At 33.2% G+C, this 21,977-nt stretch overlaps 3 protein-coding genes across 8 annotated transcripts; 2 read left to right on the top strand and 1 right to left on the bottom strand.

The window, feature by feature from the left end:
* Nucleotides 1-3,487: 3,487 nt before the first annotated feature.
* LOC113728225 (uncharacterized) lies at nucleotides 3,488-8,287 on the bottom strand. Its single transcript, XM_072077915.1, has 7 exons — nucleotides 8,236-8,287; nucleotides 7,331-7,378; nucleotides 7,200-7,241; nucleotides 6,948-7,012; nucleotides 6,821-6,859; nucleotides 6,051-6,199; nucleotides 3,488-3,831 (listed from the first exon to the last, which is right to left on the bottom strand). Exons 1-7 carry the CDS (start codon nucleotides 8,285-8,287, stop codon nucleotides 3,759-3,761), a joined length of 468 nt encoding a protein of 155 aa, XP_071934016.1. The 3' UTR covers nucleotides 3,488-3,758.
* LOC113728226 (28 kDa ribonucleoprotein, chloroplastic) lies at nucleotides 8,234-19,805 on the top strand. Of its 6 annotated transcripts, XM_072081342.1 has the most exons (6): nucleotides 8,301-8,753; nucleotides 8,881-8,982; nucleotides 9,115-9,426; nucleotides 9,521-9,690; nucleotides 18,047-18,543; nucleotides 18,694-19,805. In XM_072081342.1, the coding sequence occupies exons 1-4, from the start codon at nucleotides 8,391-8,393 to the stop codon at nucleotides 9,572-9,574; spliced, it is 831 nt and encodes a 276-aa protein (XP_071937443.1). In that variant the 5' UTR covers nucleotides 8,301-8,390; the 3' UTR covers nucleotides 9,575-9,690; nucleotides 18,047-18,543; nucleotides 18,694-19,805. The 6 variants fall into 6 exon arrangements, with proteins under 6 accessions (XP_071937444.1, XP_071937443.1, XP_027108589.1 ...); XM_072081343.1 differs by lacking the exons at nucleotides 18,047-18,543; nucleotides 18,694-19,805 and adding an exon at nucleotides 10,050-10,387 and having other exon boundaries at nucleotides 8,234-8,753; XM_027252788.2 differs by having other exon boundaries at nucleotides 18,047-19,805.
* Nucleotides 18,771-19,805, top strand: LOC140037144 (NDR1/HIN1-like protein 12). Its single transcript, XM_072081348.1, has one exon. The coding sequence runs from the start codon at nucleotides 18,771-18,773 to the stop codon at nucleotides 19,428-19,430; it is 660 nt and encodes a 219-aa protein (XP_071937449.1). The 3' UTR covers nucleotides 19,431-19,805.
* Nucleotides 19,806-21,977: the final 2,172 nt, after the last annotated feature.

Here is a 21,977-nt window from a genome sequence, read left to right as displayed (position 1 = left end):
CATCAATAATAGAGGTATCATATGTACCTTCATTGACAATAAACCACAACTCAATATCAATGAATTGTAAGAAAATAATCATCCTCTCCTTCCAACTCACATAATTTGATCCATTGAACATTGGGGGTCTAGTGACGGATTGTCCTTCAAAAAATATGGCATTGTTGGTTGTCATTTTTACTCCAAATCCGATTGAGCTTAATCTCTAGGAGACTAAGCTAGGATACCAATTGCAAGGATTGAAGACAACCTAAGAGGGGGGTGAATTAAGTGATTTAAAAACTAGCCAAAATATGAGTCACTTTTTGAGAACTTGCCCTCTTTTTCTAAAGGACCACACAATGGAGCAATTGATAAATAAGCACAAGTGCTTGAGAGTAGAAGAGATAGACAATTTATATTGCAAGACAGTAAGTAAAATGATAGAATAGCAAACCAAGTTTCAATCTTCACTTGAGTTTGAATACCACTTTATATAGTAAGTTTCTTCAAGTTGATTAACTTACAACCAAACTCTTGTGTACAATGGAAGGATCACTTCCTCCTCGCCCCAAGCCGCACTTGGTCAAGCAAGGAAGTTTTACTATTACTCGGATAACCCTCACAAAGCTACACTATTAATGAAATAGAAACACACTTGAAAAGTTTATTGAAATTTCCACAACTAAGAGTACAAATCTTCTTTAAAGAGTATTCTCACACTTGAATCACTCAAGATCTGATGTAGTCTCAATGTGCGAAAGTTCTTTTGAAGTGGTTGACTTTACTCTATTTATAAGAGACCAAAAAGTACTTCAATTAATACTGTCAACGGATAGAAGGCAGCTGAAGAGTCAACTAGCCGTAAGTGGTGTCGGACGTCCGATAGGCTGGTTTTCCCCGTCCGATCACAGGCAGTGAGTTCAAGAAGTTTTCTTGAAATGTTTAGGACGTCCAGTGCTTCAATACTTTGCGTCCGAAGTGTCGCAACGTTTATCGGACGTCCGGTACTTAGGTGTTGTACATCCGAACGAAGTCAGTGAGTTTAGAGAACTCGACTTATTATCTTCGGACGTCCGAAAGTGAGTTCCTTATGCGTCCGAAGTTACTCGAAGGTTGTCGGACGGCCGATGCAGACTTTTTGTGCGTCCGACTCATGCTTCTGCATATGTTAGCCTGTTTTGCTCCAAATCTGAAAACATCTATTTAGGGAATATTAGTAAAATCCATTTATTTTGTAATCTTCAAAAGATACGGACTAAGATGAACATCATGTCTTTTACCTTATAGAGTATCATTCATCAAGTAGATGCAAAGACAAGTGAAGAAACATAGGGTTGCTATCAAATTTACCTCTTAAATCCCACAAAACAAAGTTAGAAATTCATAACATAATCTGAAAATCATGAAATCCACCATACAAGTCCTCTTTTAACTTTTATAATATTATATATCAAATGAACTCAAAGATAAGGAAAGATTTCTAACAAAATTCACCTTTTTACCTCCAAAACCTTAGATTGACAACCAAGCAAGAATTATTCACAGGTTTCTTCCTCCAAAACTTCTCCAATGGCTTCCTCCCAAATTTGATTCAAGGTTTGTCAAAATAAACTAGAATTTTCTCTTGTTTTCTCTCATTAATCAAACAAGAAATCAAGACTTGAACTTATAGTTTTCTCTCCATTTTTGTCTCGCATTTTTGGCCATCTCAAGAAGAAAACGATGGAGTTTTGGTGCTAAAATGTAAGATAAATACTAAGCAGGTTTTGGTCAACGAGGGTTTAAATGAGTGACACTTGGCGGAACTTGGTTTCATGCCTATTTCTTTGTCTCTAGTCATTAACATATCTTGTGCTTCTCCAATTAACTCTTTAACACTTCTTATCACATAATCTCTTTTACAAAGTGTTCCTTCTAATCTTTCAAATTTATTACACACACCTCACAATCGGTAATACTAGTGTAATACACTATGAAAATCGACATGCACCAAATTAAATGTAGAAGCAGCCATTTGAAGATGCTTTAATTAGGTATAATTGTAGAATTTTTTACAATTTCATTAACGAGCATGTTATAGCACATGACTTTTTTAAGCAGAAATTTGAAAAAATCTCTAACGTGTACGAAATGTGTGTAAATATGGTAACTTTGGGTACCAGATTATTTTTCATTTAAAGTTTGGGTTCCATAATTGCTTAAGGGTCGAGATTTAGGTATCAAAACTGTATTTTACCCTTTTCTTTTAATTGGTGCTTCATGTATGTTGAACTCTTTTTTGTTCATTTTCCTCTCTTACTGATTTTATTAGGGAATAGCTACTCTATTATTGTGGATGCTTGCAATTAAAATCAATTTTGATAAATCAATTAAGAAAATTGTCCATTCATTGAAAATTTTAATATTGTGAAGTGTTAGGATAAAATAGCAATGCGTATATCAATCTTGAATTGATACAAGGTAATATCCTAATTAATACTAATTGATACGCACATCATTTGCATTAATAGTAATGATAATAAAAAAATGACATACATAAATTGGCCTACCTAAATTAGGGTGTAACAAGCCTAATCAAATCGAGTACTTAGTGTGTTTAAAAAGAATCGAATAAGCGCATAATAACAAAAATTAAATTGGTCCAAACTTAAAAATAGGGTAACCAACTTGCAATTTTAAAAATGATTAGATTACTCGAACCTACTTTAAAAAATTAGGTTAGGATATAGTTTTGGTATATATGGTTGGTTAGGGTAACTAGTGCCCAAATCTCAAACCATGATTATTTAGTTATTTACTAATAATTTGAGTTAGGAGCACCATTATATATTTTATTTTCAAAACTTATAAATTTATCTACCTAACCCTAACTCTCATTTACCTTTTCTAGTTCCTACTTTCGTCACCATTAATTTCATTGAGTTAGGAGGACCATTATATATTAATAGTAAAAAGAATATTCGATGTTTTAATTATCTAACGTGTTTTGATTTTCTATTTTGTTGATTGTTTTTTATAGTTGGAGGAGTAAATACTCTTATTCATTTGAAAAAATGATGTATTATTTGATTTATTAATCTAATTCTTTTTTTTTTCTGTAAACGAAGGATAGGTTATTCTGCATACCTGACCTATTCATAGGTTAATCAGTTGAATTTTTTACATGTAAATTTCATTTATATGTTAATCAAGCCAAATTTGAAAATTTTAAATGCAAAATTCTATTGAAACTTGATTTGATTTAATTAACTGATGAACTAAATTCAAACGAACTTTTTCCGACCTAATCAAAAATTGAGTATCGACTCGTTTGATTTGTCTTTCAGCACAAACCTTAATGGACACTTATAGACACTCTCTTTTTCCCCCTTTTTCCTTTACTAGGAGGAGAACACCGCGCGATGCGCGGTGTAATTTTCAAGCTTGCCCAGAAACATCCAGTTATTCAAATTAAAAAATTAATTATAAAAAGTTACATAAAAATGTATCAAAATCTTTGCAATAGTTACAAAAAGAACATCAAATATACCCATTTTATTTTGTAACAAATGGATGGCTTCATTACCTGTGGCACTGGTAACTTGCTAGGTTGACATTGCCAACCAAAATAAAGTTCCAACAAAAGGCAAACTACAAATTACCTAAGAAAACAAATTAGTTTACTCTCCTTGCCACTACTGAGCTGATAAAAAAAAAAAGAAAAGTAAATCTTGCAACCCATCAATAAGGTTGACAAATAACCAAAAACTGAAAAAACAAAAACAAGACTAACATCTCTAGAAAAAGGAAACAAGCAAAACTACAAGCCGAACAGCAAGTGTACAAGCAATTATATGTCCGAGTTGAATTCTGCAAAAAAGAAATTGAGCTTTAGGTTGTATGATTCTCAAACAGAGAAATCAAAACAATAAAAACAGAGCAAGTAAAACAAGTAAAAGAAAATAACTTTGGATCTCGAGGAAATAGGATGCCGTCTCAAATTTCCACCCTTCACTTTTTTAAAGACCAATAACAGGACAAAGAAAGCAGAAAGTTACAGCCAGTTACAATGAAAAAAATCTGTTCACACAAAAAAAAAGGACATTAAAACATATCATCCAGGCTTACTGAAGAAAAGTAGCCTCCTTTATCTTTTCTTCCTTCATCTAACAAAGACTTAGAATAAAAAATGCTGGCAAGAGCAAATTTATTGGGGGGAAAAATGAAGACGACAAAACCTTGGATCTACACTAAACAGATTAACATTTTTTTGTTAAAAAAAAGGGCCTAAATAAAATTAACATTGAGAAAACAATTTCCAAAATCCTTTTGTACTATGCTGTAAATCTTAATATCTCAACCCATAATAAACATTTGGGATTTAGTAGAAAATAAATATAGTTAAAATTCTTATGCTACACCATCAAATCTAGCATAGCATATGTTAAATCGCAAAAAAGAAGTAAAACAATAGGAATTAAGCACTAAACACCTAAATTTTTTTTCAAAATTTCACATCCAAATCACATTGATGCAATAAGACAAAACATCGTCCCTAAGCCACTTTTTGAAGTAAATAAATAGTTTGTAATCTAAACAGATAACAAAGGACCTAAAACTTACAATAGCAAACAATTAAGGACCAAAAAAACATTTAAAGTTACTTTTGCAGCATCATAGGTGAATACATGAAAGGGTTCGGACCACCTTAAGCAAATGAATCAAAATGCAATCTACTACATAAAAGGACACGTAGAACTACATAAGAAATCTGGTAATATTTGATAAGTCAAAAAGGAAAATATTTACAAGAATAAATCAGCATTTTCTGAAAACTTTTCGTACTTCCTATAACAACATAAGAAAGTTTCCAAACAATGTGATATGATAATTCAACCACATTTCCAAACAACATAGCAGATACAGGAGAACTATTATTAGAAAAAAGGCTTTCTAAATCTAAAACCTAAACAAAGGACCTAAACCTTACAATAGCAACAATTAAGGACCAAAAATACTTTTAAAGTTACTTTTGTTGCATCATCGGTGAATACATGAAAGGATTTGGATCACCTTAAGCAAATGGATCCAAATGCAATCTACTACATAAAAGGACACGTTGAATTACATAAGAATTCTGGGAATATCTGATAAGTCAAAAAGGAAAATATTTACAAGAATAAATCAGCATTTTCTGAAAACTTTTCGTACTTCTTATAACAACACAAGAAAGTTTCCAAACAATGTGATATGATAATTTTACCACATCTCCAACCACGTAGTAGATTTAGTAGAATTATGTTATTGAAAAAAAACCTTTCTAAATCTAAAACCTGATTCTTCTATAATCATTATAAAACAACCAATAGTTGGCCACAATCTAAAACGCAAAAGAAACACTAACATGAAGTCACCAATTATCAAAAGGGATAAATCACAAAAATTAAGGTCATTAGGTATGAGCACCTTGATTACTAACTCATACTGCTACTCAGATAGCATTTTGAATATCCAGTGTTCTTTTTTGACGAGTCTATTTACTCAAAAAATGTTTATCTTTTTTTTTAGACAGTGATAAATTCCTCTTGCTTCCTACAAAAAATAATGGTAAGACAAAAAAAATTCAAAAGATTTGAGACTTGAGAAACAGAAATCAAAAGAACATTCTTATCAGCCAAAAAGAGTTAAAAAAAAACTTCAAATGAATATACCTCTATAGAACAGAAAAAAATGAAAGGTAGGTGCTATCATCTTTCTTCCTACAAAGGCAATAACATAAAAATATAAATCAGATAAAAAATATCAATGACACAAAATACTTTCTAAGAGGCAAAATATCAGAAGAATAAAGGTCTTGTTAATAAAAAAAGAAACCATGAGTCATTAAATCTAATAAACATAATCCAACAGATCAACTAAACATAATCCACCGGTTGAAGGATGAGGGACAAATCACAAAAGGGACTATAACTTCAAGCTAAACCCAAACATAAGCCAAATATTCCAAAAAAAGAAAGCATAAAATGAGCTTATTTACTTGGAATTGAAATGTGCTAAAATACAATTAAGTACATGATAGAGCAACAGACCTTCTATACATTCTTGTGCTCGATACAAAAATATCAGAATTGAGAATGTTTCCACCTCTTGAAGCGATACATTTTGATAGCTTGTAACTATTCCACCTCATCGTGCAAGAAAAATATGGAAGAAAGGGTAAAGAGTTCACAAAGAGAACCTGAAAACAAATAAGTAAAATAGATGGTTATTAAATAATTAACCAAAGACAATGAGAAATGTAGTAGTTGAAAGTAAACCAGCAAATCACACAAATCATAAGTTTGTATAAGGGCTCTCAAAGAAACGTAAAAAAAAAAGCAAACTAAGTAAATATAAATACAACTCCATGAGAACTATTAAAACTTAGACCAATAAAACCAGTAGCAAAGGTATGGAGAGATCACTGCCAACCAAAAGAAGAAAAAAAAAAGAGATCGAAGAAATTAATTCACATGCAATAAACAAAATTTTCCAGAAAGAGAGCCCCAAATTGCAGGATACCTTAAAGCCGTCCTTGGGAGAAATATGATCAAATTTTATTCCATACAAAAGAAAACCCTATAATGATTATTTTTCATCTCTAATATAATATGCGCTCAGAAAGGAGGATGGGGGCAACAAATAAATATGGTTGGAACGAAGCTTTAGATCTATAACTTTTCTAACAAAAAAATAGTTGATACCAGTATGAACAATATTGGATTTTCTCATATTATAGTTGAAGGAAGAAACGAGTAAAGAAAAATACTATTTATCACAACCAAATAACCCAAAAAATATAAAAGGGCAAGAAATTAACTGTAATTCCTCCTTCAATGGCCTTCCTTGTGTTTTTTTTACCTGAGATAATCACAAAAAAATTCCATAAGAAAAAATAATCATAGTCTAAAAAGCCATGAGAAAAATAAACATCATGTGAGATCTCTTACCTGGCGGGTTCTGTAGAGATTGAAGATACCAGATAATAAAAAGCAAACCTTAAACTTGCACCCTGAAACAAACATGAAATTGATTAGAGAATAAAGAAAATCAGTCAAAATAAAGGAAAATTTTAAAACTAAAAAATGGCTAGATCAGCGGATCGAAAATAAATCAGATAAGAAAGATCTCCAAGGTAATTATGTCCCAATAAAGAGAAAAACAAATAACCCAAAAAAATGAAAAGGCAAGATACTAACTGTAATTCCTCCTTGAGTGGCCTTCCTTGTGTTTTTTTAAACCTGAGATAATCACAAAAAAATTCCATAACAAAAAATTATCATAGTCAAAAAAGCCATGAGAAAAATAAACATCATGTGAGATCTCTTACCTGGCGGGTTCTGTAGAGATTGAAGATACCAGATAATAAAATGCAAACCTTAAACTTGCACCCTGAAACAAACATGAAATTGCTTAGAGAATAAAGAAAATCAGTCAAAATAAGGAAAATTTTGAAACTAAAAAATGGCGAGATCAACGGATCGAAAATAAATCAGATAAGAAAGATCTCCAAGGTAATTATGTCCCAATAAAGAGAAAAATAATTGAGAGAAAATAGAAATTTTTCTATGTAGAAAGAGGGAAAAAATCATAGGTTTATGAGGAAAAGGAATGGAGATCAGAAACAGAAAAAGAAAATCCAAATGTGAGCAGTTGAGCAAACAAGATCGACCAAATTTTCGAGGTTCTCCTATCTCAGAGTAAGGAGCAAAAAGGGCAAAAAAAGAGAGAGAATAAAAGGTGCGTTTTGAGCATCATTTTTTTTGAATAATCTTTAAAAGAGGGGAAAAATATAGAAGAAAGGGAGAATAGATGCGGTGTGTTGTTAGTCTGTTTCTTTTCTTTTTTTCAGAGAAAAAAATGGAGGAAATCCATGGAAGGAATGGAGGCGGTCAGTCATACTCTCGGATGAGACAAAAGGAAATAGAGGTGTTTTGGAAAAAGGGAGGTGAGGAGACTGGTAGAACAAGCGGCGCAAGCAGAAGCAACAAGCAAAGACTCTCAGGAACCCTACCTATTCATTAAGGCGTGAAATCTCGATTTTGTCCTCAATTCAATTCATCAGCTCAATCAACGGAGGACGATCACCAATTGGCCAATAAAATTGTGCCATGTCAGCAATTAAAACTCAATTGGAAACAATGGCATTCGCGCACAATCAGCAAACGTCCAATTCTCATGCGGGCTGGACGACATCAAATTGGAATCCCACGGGCCAGACGATCACCAATCAACCAATGCAAGGAAGCCACGTCAGCAATTGAAGCCCAATTGAAAACAACGGCATTCGCGCATAGACTAGATATGTTAATAAAGAGGGAGAATAGACGAATGAAGAAACGGGGCTGAAAAGGGTCATCGGATTAGACTAGTTGTATTGAAGACGCGCAATGGTTGTTGTGGTTGGGAAGTCCACTCTGACTCCGGCGCCCTTTTTGGCCTTCCCATGGAAAAGTTGTTCCGTTGTTGACGAGTTGCGTCGTAGGAAGCCATGGTGCTGTAGCAGCACCATCAGCCTCGCCGTCACTTTCTCTCTCTCAAAGTACTACCTGCTGTCTGCTCCTTCTCCAGGATTAACTAGAGCAATCCTCCAAGAAGACCAAGACCAAGACTACCACCTCCTCTCTCTACAAGCTAAAGAATTGTCTTCTTCTTCTAATTCTCAACTCTATGTTTGCAATCTGCCCAGAAACTATGGCATTTCTGAGCTTGTTGAAATCTTTACACCTTATGGTACTGTTCAGTCTGTTGAGGTATTTAATTTCCGTCCTCCTTCTAAAATTCAAAGATGGACTTTAGCTTGAGCTGTGCCTTTTTTATGTGTTTGATCCTAATTTTGAGTCTGTGGAGTCTTTTTGTTTTTGCCTTTGTTTGCTTTAGGTTTCTAGGGATGCTGAAACGGGTATTAGTCGGGGATGCGGTTATGTCACCATGAGCTCGATCGCCGAGGCCAATGCTGCAATTGCTGCTCTTGATGCCTCAGTGAGTAGTGTACTGTTTTTGCGATGCCCAGATTTTTTAAAATTTTCTTCTCTTTCCCTTTGTATTTTTGGTTTAGTGCCGCCCTTCTGCGTTGCTGATCCTGATTCGCCTTTTCTCATATGTGCGCCGAAGGATGTTGGCGGGCGTGAAATGCGGGTGAGGTTTTCCACTCAAATGACCAGGGGCAGTTCCCGTCATAATCTCGGGCCTGTCAATTTGTCCACCCGACGGGATTTCATGTTTGAAAGCCCTTACAAGATTTATGTTGGCAATCTAGCCTGGTCTGTTACACCTGCAGATTTGAGAAACTTGTTTTCCCAGTTTGGGACTGTGGTTAGTGCTAGACTGCTCCACGATCGTAAAACTGGAAAGACGCGTGTTTTTGGGTTTCTCTCCTTTTCCTCTGCTTCAGAGCGGGAGGCTGCTTTGTCCTTGGATGGCATAGTTAAGTTTAATTCCCGTTCTTGCAACTTTTGCCATCTTACGGCTCCTCGTTTTTTTCCTCTCCAAAATATTCATTTAACAATTTGCTTTGCAGGATTTCTGTAGTAGGAAACTACTGGTCAGAGATGTTTTTTCAAAGATTTCCTGAGTTTGCTCACCGCCACATTTTTTTTCTGTTTCAAATTCTCAAAGATTTCTCATCAGAGTTGCGAATTTAGAAATTGATGATAATTTCCTTTAACAGACGGAGATGGAATTAAACAGGTAACTCACTCGCCTAGCTCACATTTGCTTTACATGTTCGCCTATGCTTCCATCTCAGCTAAAGATACTCATTCCAAATCTGAACAGTAGATTACATAATGTCATGATCCTTGACAAATTTACTTTTGTGATTAGCATGTGCTGAGAAGTTGTACTTCATGCTGGATTTGGATTTAATAGGGCTTTAAATGCCTTTCGCCTTTGATATAGATAGAGCATCTATAATGAAGTTCCCGATCAAAATAATTAAATTGTGTGTATCTTCTGGTTAATGACTCATGCTCCTTGGTAGAACAATTTTTTCCTATTAGGAGGCCTGCTGTGGGTTTGGTACATGAAACCTTCAATTTTGCTTGCAGGAGATAGACCTGATATGTTGAGCTCTTCCATAGTTGTTCTTTTACTGCTGTGGCTGCACCGCTGCATGGTGTTAACCTATCCATAATGCTTTTGCTTTCATTATACACATTTTCATATTTATGTTAAAATCATTTCCTTGCTGGTTCCCTGCTTCTATAATCCCTATCAACAAAAGATTTGTTAGAGTACCTGCAGATTACGTTTTTGTTTTCTGTCTTGCCAGAGAAGTATAAGTACTGAACTGTATCTAAATGGTCAATGTCCTTCGTGTAACAGTGCTTCATCTTCTCATGCTTGTTCAGTTTCACTGAGTCAATACCTATATTTTCTAGATTCATGATCACGATCCAAATTTACCTAGTATATGCTGAAAATTATTGGACATGCTTGCATAATTTAGATATTGTACTATGTTGCTGACATTATGAAATCTGATAGATGATTACACTACTTAACAACTAGACCTGTTGAAGGACAAACAAGTAGTATTACATATGGTGTATTAATAAACTTTGGTAGTATCATGGAATCGGTCAGCAAATATTCCATTGATTGTTAGATCATACTGACTTATGGGATTTCAATTCCAATAGATCCCAACAACCCATGATGATACTTCTCTAGGATGTAAGTCAATTATCCTGTTTTTTATAAAGAATCAAACACAATCTTTCCCAAAGCCAGGCTCCTAAACCTTGTGTAGTTAGCCAAAGTGAAGCAATTGTGCTTGTTTTGTTTGCTGGTTTTCCAGCATAGTCCTCATTCCACCTACTTCTATCATCCCACTGAACTCTTCCTCTTGAGACTGATTGAGTATTTGCTCCTTAGACTTCCAACTGCAATCACTTCAATTTGTGAAGGTGAACGAGGAATGTAATTTCTCCTATTTACCTTTTTTTTTCTTTTCTTTTCTTTCTACTTGAAAGTTTGGCTGGCTGGGTGATATTCAATTCTGTTTGTGGGGATGTAGCGTGAGGTATGGTAACTTGAGATGTTTGAAGGTAGTTTCTGAAAAAATGAGTTCAATTCATATGCCTAAAGTTCCATAAATAAAATATCCATTTCCTTTACCTTTATTTGGACAAAGAGTTAGGATTCAAGCCACCCAAACATGGTAGAGGAAGGAAAGTGACGGTATCTGTTCAATTAAGGTAAATGGTGTAAATAACCATAAACTGGAATTGCAGATGTTTGTTATTTGAGTGAGAGTGCTGGACTTTGAGCTTCTCAATCCTTAGATGCATAACTTTGATGGTTAGATGAGTTTATGGAAGTTTGTTTAGCTCATACAACTTCCTACCAGCGAAAACTTCTTGGGCAAAATTGATGACGCCTAAGATATTTCTAAGCATATTTAGCTCTTGACATATTTCTAGGCATTTTACTAAGCATTACCAAATGGAAGGTAGCAGTTTTATAAGATTTTATGTGCGTTTATGAGACCGAAATAGACGGACTGGGCAAATGTATAAATTTGGAGAAGTAACTGTTTACTTCATTAGATTAGATGCCCATTTGCTGATCATCTGTGCAGAAGATCGATTGAATCTGATTCGTCAGTCTCATTGCTTCATGGTGAAAATTGCTAATAAAACTCTTAGGAAGAGTTGGCTTCCCCTTCTGTCTCGACTATTTTTTTTGACCGATTCATCCTTCCTGTAATCTGGCAAAGTCCTTTGGTACCTTGATTCAGATTTATGAGTGTTCCACAGCGCTCCTAATAGCTACAGTTTGTTTTGCTGATTTTAGTCAACGTCAATCTAGAGGTGTAAACGATCTGAGTGTCAAACTCGAATCGAGTTCAAAGTATATGGATTGCTAAAGGTATTAGAGAAAGAGCTTTTAATAATATCAAACAAGTATATTTTATTAGTTACGTTGAATTTTATGTAAAACTATCACAATTATTTTACAGTTTCCTTGTCTCTATTCTTATTATTTTAGACTTATTTTGTTTCTATTTTCTAAATTGTTCTAAAATACTTTTCAAAGTTCCGCGCCTACAACCTTGACAGATTTCTTCTTTCGTGAGTGTTTTCAGTTGTTTTTAAGGTTTTGATCTAATAAAAAGTAGGGGTTATTCCTATTGAAGTAGGGATTTTTTTCAGTCACTAATAATAAGTTTATCCTTTTTTGTATTAAAATTATCTCTCAATTTCTTTAGGCATATTCATATTCAAAAACCCTTCTTCTGGTTCAATACCCAATTGAGTACTTCTAGACATGGAATAGACTCAAAGGCTTTCTAAAATTAATTTATAATTTTAACATATAAAATGAGATAGACTTATTAATGGAAGAATTCTTGGACAATTTGTTGTTATTAGAACAACCTTTTTGGAGAACTAGATATCATAAAATTCTAGATTGAAACTAAACATCAAACAATTAGAATATTAAATATCCAAAAGATTTATAAATATTAGATATGAACTTACTTACAATCACAGAAGATGTTGATACGACTTGTGTTGGAAGTTTGTAAGATATTGAGAAGAAAGCTTTATCAACGAAGATATAACAAAAATAATACTAAAAAAAAGACAGTTTTTACAATATCAATCAAAGAAGTGTTTTAGATTGGCTTACTGAAACTAGATTCTTTAAATGCCTAATTTTCTTCTTGCAAAGCTCTTTCTAGTCTCTCCTCGAGAACATGTCCGTTCTTTTATGCTTGAATTGTTAGATTGTAGTTAGCACCGGCTGAATTAGCAGTGCTTCTTTCTTTAAATATCTGATAAGATTCTATCTTCTAAAGGTATCCAATGTTAGATGATAATATTTGTTAACAGTAGGATGAAGTGGTGGGCAATTTGATTGCTTATTCTTTCGCTTTTTTCTGCTCATGTTAGCAGACAACTTTATTATTGCTCCAACATATTATTCAAATTTTGGAGTCCTTCACTACTTATGAAGTTTGCTAGATCATTTTTATCTTGGTTGTCTTCATCTTGATTTTATATCTCCAGAAAAATTTCTTCCATAAGGAGTTCCAACAATTCTTCCAAATGAGCTATTTGTAGAAATGTTGCATTTAGAAATTTCCATTCGCAGTAAATCTTTTGATAGTAATTTTCTAATGCTACTAACGACCACTATGAACGGGGTTCATTTCTTTAAGTCTGGCATATGCAATTTGTCTTACAATTCAATGACTAATTTGATCTTTTGTTCTTTTATTGTGAGATTTTTTACATGCTCATAAATAACTTTCAAAAAGTATCATCAATTTAGCTCGATATCCATCCAAGATTATATGATGTTGCGCTGGTTGGCATATTCCATCGATAAAATTTGGTCATTTGCTAAATATGATAGTTTCTACGTGTTTGCATTGATCTAGACTAAACAATGAATTTATTGCATATGTTAATTTTCTGCAAAACTGATTTCTCTGGTTTGGATCATAAAAAATTAATCAATGAACAAATCTATAGTTTTGGGTAGTGAGAGTTACTATTTGTCCCTCTACGTTTAGTCATAGCAATTTATATATATTTAGATATATAGAAATCTTAAAGATGTTATATATCAAATAACACTCTTAGTTTTGTCTGTTAAGAGAAAGTATTTGGTAAAAAGGATAATTTTAAAATAGGTACTTTGAGTTCGGTAGCATGTATTCAAAGTGAATAGCATACCAGATGGATAAAATTCAAATTCGCGAGATCTGAACAAAGATTAAGTTCTTGCCTTTCATCTACAAAATCACAACAAATAAAGTGAGCAACGTTTCCAAATAAATAATTTGCTAAACCATTATATTTTCCTTTAATATGTTCAAATATTACCCGGTAACGATTTCTAGTTATTGTATTTACAAAATTTTGTTGTTTTTTGCTATTCAATTTTTCTCATTATTATAGAATTTTACTATAGCTTCATAGTAAGTACTAATACTAAATGGTTTGTTTAAAGTCTAAAGGTTTTTTGGGCATTAATTAGCCGTAGAATTTCATAATTTGGGCTAGATAATCCAAATTCTTTATATTTTTCAGAAGTATATCTACAATTTTTTTCATTTTTATTACTATATTTTTTGGGTTTAACTAATAATATGACTTCCCTGTCTAGTACACTTGCATCTATTTGTATGTTTGTATAGTCATTTTCTAATTGTAAATCTAAATGATTATGAAAACAGCTGGATTTTTCTTTCATTTTCTCAATCCAGAAGAAATAGAAAAAAAAAAAGAGAATTAGATCTTTCTCTTTTAGATAGAAAACCTTGGCACAATTTTCTGTAGAAATTCAAAAAATGATCAACAGAAAATCCCAAAACAACGAGATTAATTGGATGATCACCTTCCAAGAATTTTTATGAGAAGTCCTGAAATCTAAATTCTATCCAATTGGTATGCTATTTACCTGGGATACACATTATAGATTTCAAAGTGCTTGTTTTAGAATGGATCTTTTTTGTCAAGCTTCCCTTAGAAACATAAAATTGCAAATGTCAATTGACATATAGCATCTATAAGGTTTTTATATTTTTTGGATGTATATAAACAGCTACAATTAAACGTAGAGGGATAAATCGTAACTTTTACTCCTCAAAAGCTCATGGATTATGAGTTTGTTCAATTATTAATTTTTTTTTATCCAGATTAGTTTGGCAGAAAATTGGTATACGTGGTAGATTAGTTGTTTAGCCATGATCAATTCAAATGTGTAGAACTTATCATATTTAACTATGGACAAGAATTTATCCATGGAATATGTAAATCAGCGCAATACCGTATCATTTAAAATGAACATCAAATTAGACCGATGATACTTTTTGAAAATTATTCGCAGGCATGTAAAAATCTCACAATAAAAGAATTTGAATGATACTTTTTGAAAATTATTCATAGACATGTAGAAATCTCAGAATAAATTTTGAAATAAACCCCGTTCACAGTGATTGCCAAGAAGATGACCATCAAAAGATCTAATACGGATGAAAATTTTGTGATATAAAATTTCTGTTGAGAACTAGGTTGGAATAATTGGTGGAATTTCATATGAAATTTTTTTTTCAAGAGATTCAAAACCAAGATGAATATGATCTAGCAAATGAAGGATTCCAAAATTTGGACAATATGTTGGAACACTAATAAAGTTGTCGGCCAACTTGGGTAGAAAAAATCAAAAGAGTAAGTAATCAAATTGTCCATTATTTAATCTTGTCATTGAAAATGTTATCATCTAGCATTGGATACTCTTTGAAGATAAAAATTTTAGTTGATATTTAAAGCAAAAAATAATTGCTCATTCAGCTAGCATTAACTACAGTCCAACAATTCAAGTATAAAAGAAGAAGAGTTTGAAGAGAATGGATAGGTCCTGTAGAAGAAACTAGAGAGAGCTTTGCAAGACCAAAATTCAGCATTTAAAGAATCTAGCTCCAGTAGATCGATCTAAAATACTTCTTAGATTGATATTGCAAAAATTGTCTTTTTTCTTGATAGTATTATTCTCGTATCTTTGTTGATAGAACTTTCTTCCTAGTATTATATAAATTTCTAGCATAAGTTGTATTGGCATCTTTTGTGATTGTAAGTTCATATTTGATATCTAAAAATCTTTTGGATATTTAATATTCTAGTTGTTTGATGTTTAATTTTAATTCAAAATTTTATTATATCTAGTTCTCTAAGAAAGACGATCTAATAACAAAAACTTGTTTAAGAATTCTTTTATTAACAGGTTTATCTCATTTCATAAATTAACTTTGGAAGGTCTCTAAGACTATTTTATGTCTGAAAGTGTCCATTCAAATATCAAACTATCTAGGAGAAGGACTTTTGAATCTGAACATGTTGAAAGAAATTGAGAGATAATTTTGATATAAGAAATGATAAATATATTATTAATGATTAAGAAAATCCTTGCTTAAATAAGAATAATCTCTGCTTTTTATTAGATCAAAACTTTAAAAGAACTGAAAACACACATAAGAAAAGAAATTTGTTAAAATTGTAGGTTAAAACTTTAAAAAGTATTCTAAAATAGTTGTACTTGGCACCTATGTTGTGAATTCTCTCTCCATTTCTCGCAGTATACATTTGAATGCATGATATGTGTTCTCATTTATTAACAATTGTTAGAATAACTTAAAATGATCATGTCCTTTACGAGTAAATAAATATACATGTCATGTATCTAAATGTGTATTGTGAGAAATGAAAAGAGGAGCCAAATCCTGATTTAGAAAATAGAAACAAAGTTTAAAATAATAAAAATCAAAACAAGGAAACTATAAAATAATAGGGATAGTTTTACGTAAAATTCAAACTAATTAATAAAATATACTTATTTGATAGTATTAAAACTCTTTTCCTAATCTCTTTAACAATCCGTATACTTGAATCGAGATCGATTCTCGGATCGTTTACTCCCATACATCAGTCTGCAGCCAAAAGTCAGAATGCTTTGTGCCCAGATTCGGTGCCTCAGTAAATTAACTTTTGATTAGTAATTTGGCCGTGCCCTAGCACCTTTTTTTTAAAATTTTTTTTTATTTTTACCATTAGTTGTAAAATTTTGCAAACATGTATAATTCAAATCGACATTCATTAACATTAATTTTTTTAAAAATTAATGTATTCTGAGTGTCTAACTATTATTCCAATTTTTAAAAACTTCTATACACACTTGTAATAATGTAATATTCATGAAATACTACCGACGCATCTCAAAAACTTGATAGGTATTCTTTGAGATAAGTAAAATTTTTATAATGACTATAAACATAGCACTGCATGCTCGTACTCAATTAAATGCAAAAGATACAGCGATTAATCTTCTCATGAATGAATATTTAGTTTTTATCAGCGTTAATAAATATACCAATAATGACAGTAAGTAAAATTAATCCAGATTTCAGAAACTATGAGGAAAAATAATTTTAATTGTTTTAGAAAGATAAAAGTTTTTAGAAGAGAGAGAAATTATTGAAAAGAATGGTTAGAGAAGAACCAGATACAATATGAGTTAAAATCCAAGTACCCAAATAATCAATCAAGTCTCTTCAATTAAACAATGTCACCTGAGAGACATAAGATAATTAATTAGATATAGTGCTTTTATTTTTTTACAGTAGCATCCGGATACACCAAATCTGAAAAAAATAATAAATATTATATTGAGAATCTTTATTCTATTTAAAATGATATCAATTACTTTGAGTCCAACAAACATCTTATCCTGCCAAATTCACTGCCCGTGTATCGAGTTGAGAGCTTGAGATCTGATAAAATAAATTTCGAAAATTTCAGATCTGAAAGAAAAGAAGAAAAAGTGAAACCACAAATTCTTGCTTCGTTTCCATTGCATTTGTAAGAATGTTCTTATTATTTGGCAGTTGTTCGATAAGAGTGTCTATACGATTAAAAAAGTGACTTTTTTTTTCTCTTAGAAGAAGATCTGAAAAGGTACGGTATTAATATTTGTTGATAAGAGTATGTATGTGACAGAAATGATCGTAAAGTTGTGAATTTGAAAAATTATTCTATTTTTTCTCTATAAACCTGCAAACCAAAAGGGTCCTGACGTATAGCAGGACGAATGATCCATCCATGCACTGACGGTGGAGCACGAAACCAAATCGAGAGGAGGAGGACACGAAGAAGTGAAGCAGAAGAAGGGGAGGCCACGTAACCAAATTCATGCACGGTGCTACACTTTTCGAGTCATGTCCGAATGTCGGCTGAAATTGGCTTTTCTGGCACAGTTTTTTATCTGATTATGTGGTTGCTTAACGTGTTGTTATTCATTTCGTGGCAGACATTTCCAGTTGCAAATTTTTTTCCAGTTTACTTTCAAAGTGCAAGCACAATAAATATGAGAGCTCAATAACAGAAAAGTTAATGCAAAAATGTAGTATGAGTTAGTTAAACGTAAATATCTCTCACCGCACAAAAGAAAAGTTTCTAACAATTAAAATGCGAGGGTGTTGCATGGAAAGTGTTCTCTTACTGATTATTCTAACACTTAAGTACCATTTTTCCAGGCTCGGTGGCCACCAGGAACCTTGGACTGTAGGTGAGGGTTCAAACCTCATTTGCAGCGAAAAAAATCTAAGGATTGTGCCAGAGCATTTTCTTGGTCTAGTTGGGTCTGTATTTTCACTAGTCCCTACCACAGTCTCCTTAGGCTTTCTCTTCCCCCTAAATTAGGATAGACTAAATTATACAAATGTATGGTTACTGACAAAAAAAAAAATACCATTTTTCCTTTTCCTTTGCTTTGCGAACCCATTGAAAAGATAAAACGTGGACTATACATTGATGCCATCATCAGGAGGAGTAAAAAATACTACTGGTACGTAGTAGTAACCGGAAAGGAATTTTATGAAATAATAGCATATATGTAGCAGAATCGAATCCTCTTTAACTCGCTTTTCCTTTTTTCCTTGACCCCCGGTATTATTCTCTCTTCCCTCCTGCAATTGCGAGTTGCGGTGCCTTTTTCTCTCATCCACTTGCCACCACCGATTTCCACTTCCTGGTAGTACCCACTTCCCTTTTAATTCCTCCGGTCCTTCTAAGCCGGTTCAGCTTTAATAGCTTCTCCTCCCTCCCTCTCTCATCTCTATCAGTACTCCCCCTCTCCCTTCCTAAATTAATAGAGAGTATTTTTCATATGTCACATTACTAGCTAGCTGCAGCGGAAAAGAAGCACCAGAGCTAGCTGCGGGCAGGCAGGAATAAGCTAGCTAGTGGAATTCTCTAAGCATGAGCCATGAAAAGTGTGTCGACGAAGGTTGCAAGCGGTGTTCACGGAGGGGCTACTTTAATCGCTCTTCTGCAGCTGTACTTAAACGTGGTCGCGGCCGAGCCATATGCTCTTTCCTAATCACCTTCCTCGTCCTGGCCGGCATCACCGCTCTCATATTATGGTTGGTGTATCGTCCCCACAAGCCAAAGTTCAGGGTGGTTAGTGCTGCAGTCTTTGATCTCAACGCAACGGCTCCTCCCTTCTTGTCGGCCACCATGCAGTTCACACTCACCACCAGGAACTCTAACCGGCGAGTCTCCTTTTTCTACGATCAGCTTTCGGCTTTTGTCTCCTACAGAGACCAGGCCATCACCCCTCCCGTGATGCTGCCACCTTTGTATCACGAGACGAAGAGCACGGTGATTATGTCCCCGGTGCTGGGTGGAGCTTCTGTTCCCGTTTCGCCGGAGGTGTCCAACGGCCTGGCCATGGACGAGGCTTATGGAGTGGTGGCTCTGAGATTGGTACTGTTGGGAAAGCTGAGATACAAGGCTGGTGCTATCAGGACCGGTCGTTATGGTATATACGTCGAGTGTGACATGCTGGTCGGAGTGAGGAAAGGGTTTGTAGGTCAGGTGCCTTTGCTGCCATCTCCCGGATGTAAAGTAGATACTTGAAAGAGATCATCACCAAAGCAGCTATGGACATCATCTCATCATACCTCTTCAAGTGGCCCTCATCAGCGATGTAAACGTTTCCCCCGTTCAAGTTACTCACAAAACCAACGTCAGTCTACTGTTGCTACTTTTCACTTTTAAGGTCATATAACTCTTAAAAGTGTATCCCATATAACTCTTAAAGTTACCCTAGAGGCTGTCCTGTGGGGTTTCTATCCCACATCCCTCTTGGGGGTTGGGGGATTTGGTAGATAAGTCTCCTGACGTCCTCACAAGTTGTCGGTTTTGAGGATTGTTCGAGAATTAGGTTTATTTGCGAAATTCTGTGGCTTCATAAGATGATGAAAGAAAAAAAAAAACTCTTAAAAGTGTAAATCTTTTGTCATTTCATTCAGTTTAGGCATTAAACTAGACGGAAAGAGATTTGCGCCACAGGCACGAGCCCGCTCAAAGGGTTAACAATTTCACAAAATTTTGAGGGACAATTTGAAAAGAAAAAAATGTCTCGAGAGTTAAATGGAGATACTTCACAAAGTCAGGGTCTTCTCAAAAAAACAACGTTGAAGGTCATCGTCATACCCAAAAATTTCCTTCTTAAAATTTTCATTTTAACTGAGTTTAATCAAATTGAACACAACATTATTTTAGCTTATTTATTTATTCTGACGAGTTTAAAATTGTATGCAAATTTAATTTGCTTATTAGTGAATTCAAACTCAAACAAATTTTTATCAAATCGAGTTATGTACTAAATCTTTTACAGGTAAATTTTAAGCTCATCTTATACAATTGTTCCATGCTCCTCGTCTCGCCTCTCTCTCTCAATCTATTGTTACCTTACAAAAAGTATGATGAGTCTTGGTGTGTAAGAGTGTAAGCAAAAATTAATGTTAATTTTTGTGATATCAAAATTGCCTTTGACATCAATAAATAGACAAATTGCATTACATTTCCTTAATAATTAATAAGTATTATGCTAACAATTTTTAAAAAATATTCCTTGAGTTGTAGTAAATTAAACAAAAAAAAAAGAACAACCAACTCCTTGCATTTCATTAATAATTAATACCAATTATGCCAATAGTTACAAGAACAAAAAATTGTTTTCCCTTGAGTTATGGTGAATTAGATCAAAAAAAGAAGAATGGTGAATCTTAGTTGTTAATAATGTAAGCAAAAAAATGATATTAGTTTTTGTAATGCCAAAATTACACTCTCTAATAAATAGGCAAATCGCATTGCATTTCATTAATAAACAATATCAAACATGCTAGCAGTTACAAAAAATGAAAGATTTCTTACTTTTTTTATTTATTAAAAGAAAGAAAAATGAATTTTATGTGCAAAATATCCAAGTTTTTAAACATGAAACAAAACGTAATAAATTGGTACTATGAGTCTCTTAAAAAGTACAACGAGTCTCTTTTTTTTCAGAATAAAAGTAAATTAAGCCTTAAGAGAACCTTTTTAGTATGTGTCCATTAGTATTGAGTAGGAAACTTTAATACAAAATGTAATAGGAGATGAAGTTCAAGGGTAGACAAAGAGTTTTATGTTGGAAATTTATTTATTTAAATTGCAATAAAAATTAAATTTAATGAACTTTATTAATGGTATTCTTATAACAACTTATAGCATTAAACTACAATTAATGGATATTATACACATCAATGCCAATCATAATAATAGTTATAAAGGTGAAACATATCCAAGTTGAATTCAACTATTATTTAATAAATAATCTTAATGACTTATAATTTTTAATCATATAAAATCTAGGGTTAATTGCACTTTGCACCTATGAACTATTTCCAAATTGAGCACTACACCCTAAACTTCTAATTTTTGCAATTCACTACCTTTAACTTTTAATTTTTCGTAACATAGTACAATCCACCTAATTTTGACAGATAAAAAGACTGTTTCATACCTTACTCTTGTTTTGTCCTACAAAAACCCTTTCTTAACTTTGTAAAAATAATATGGTAACAAACAAAGGCTTTCAATCATAAGAAAAAGAAAGAAAAATAAAAGGGTTTTTTCCTTGAAAAATTTAGTCATTGAAAAAAGCTTCCAAAACTCCCATTGACTCTCAACCTATTGGATGAAAAAAAAAAAAAAAAAAAAAAACAGCAATGCCCACTATCCCCATAACCCCCATCCACCATCCCAGAGAAGAGCAGTAAGGCATCCTAGCATGCCCTGGCCCTTCTCCCAATGAAGAAGCTCTTGAATTCAACAACAAAAACCATGGTGATGGGGATAGCCTGAAGACCCATTGTTTCTTCTTTTGTTTTTGACCAAAAAATGGTGGTGGATGAGCTTGAATCGAAATTTGTTGTGGAAGAGAGTTCAAATTAAGATATGGTATTGACTAAAAAAGGTACTTTCTTCTTCTATATAGGAGACGTCAATACCCACGGATTTAAGAAGTTTTGGTGGTTGTGATAGGACTCTTGAGGGTAGTGAGATTTCAGCATGGGATATTTCTCTCTCTCTCTCTCTCTCTCTCCCTCTTTTTTTTTTTTTTTTTTTTTGATGAGGGTG

Source organism: Coffea arabica, chromosome 2e, assembly GCF_036785885.1.
Source record: "Coffea arabica cultivar ET-39 chromosome 2e, Coffea Arabica ET-39 HiFi, whole genome shotgun sequence".
NCBI lineage: Eukaryota > Viridiplantae > Streptophyta > Magnoliopsida > Gentianales > Rubiaceae > Coffea > Coffea arabica.
Note: the sequence above shows the minus strand (reverse complement) of the source record. Positions and strands in the feature narration are given on the sequence as shown.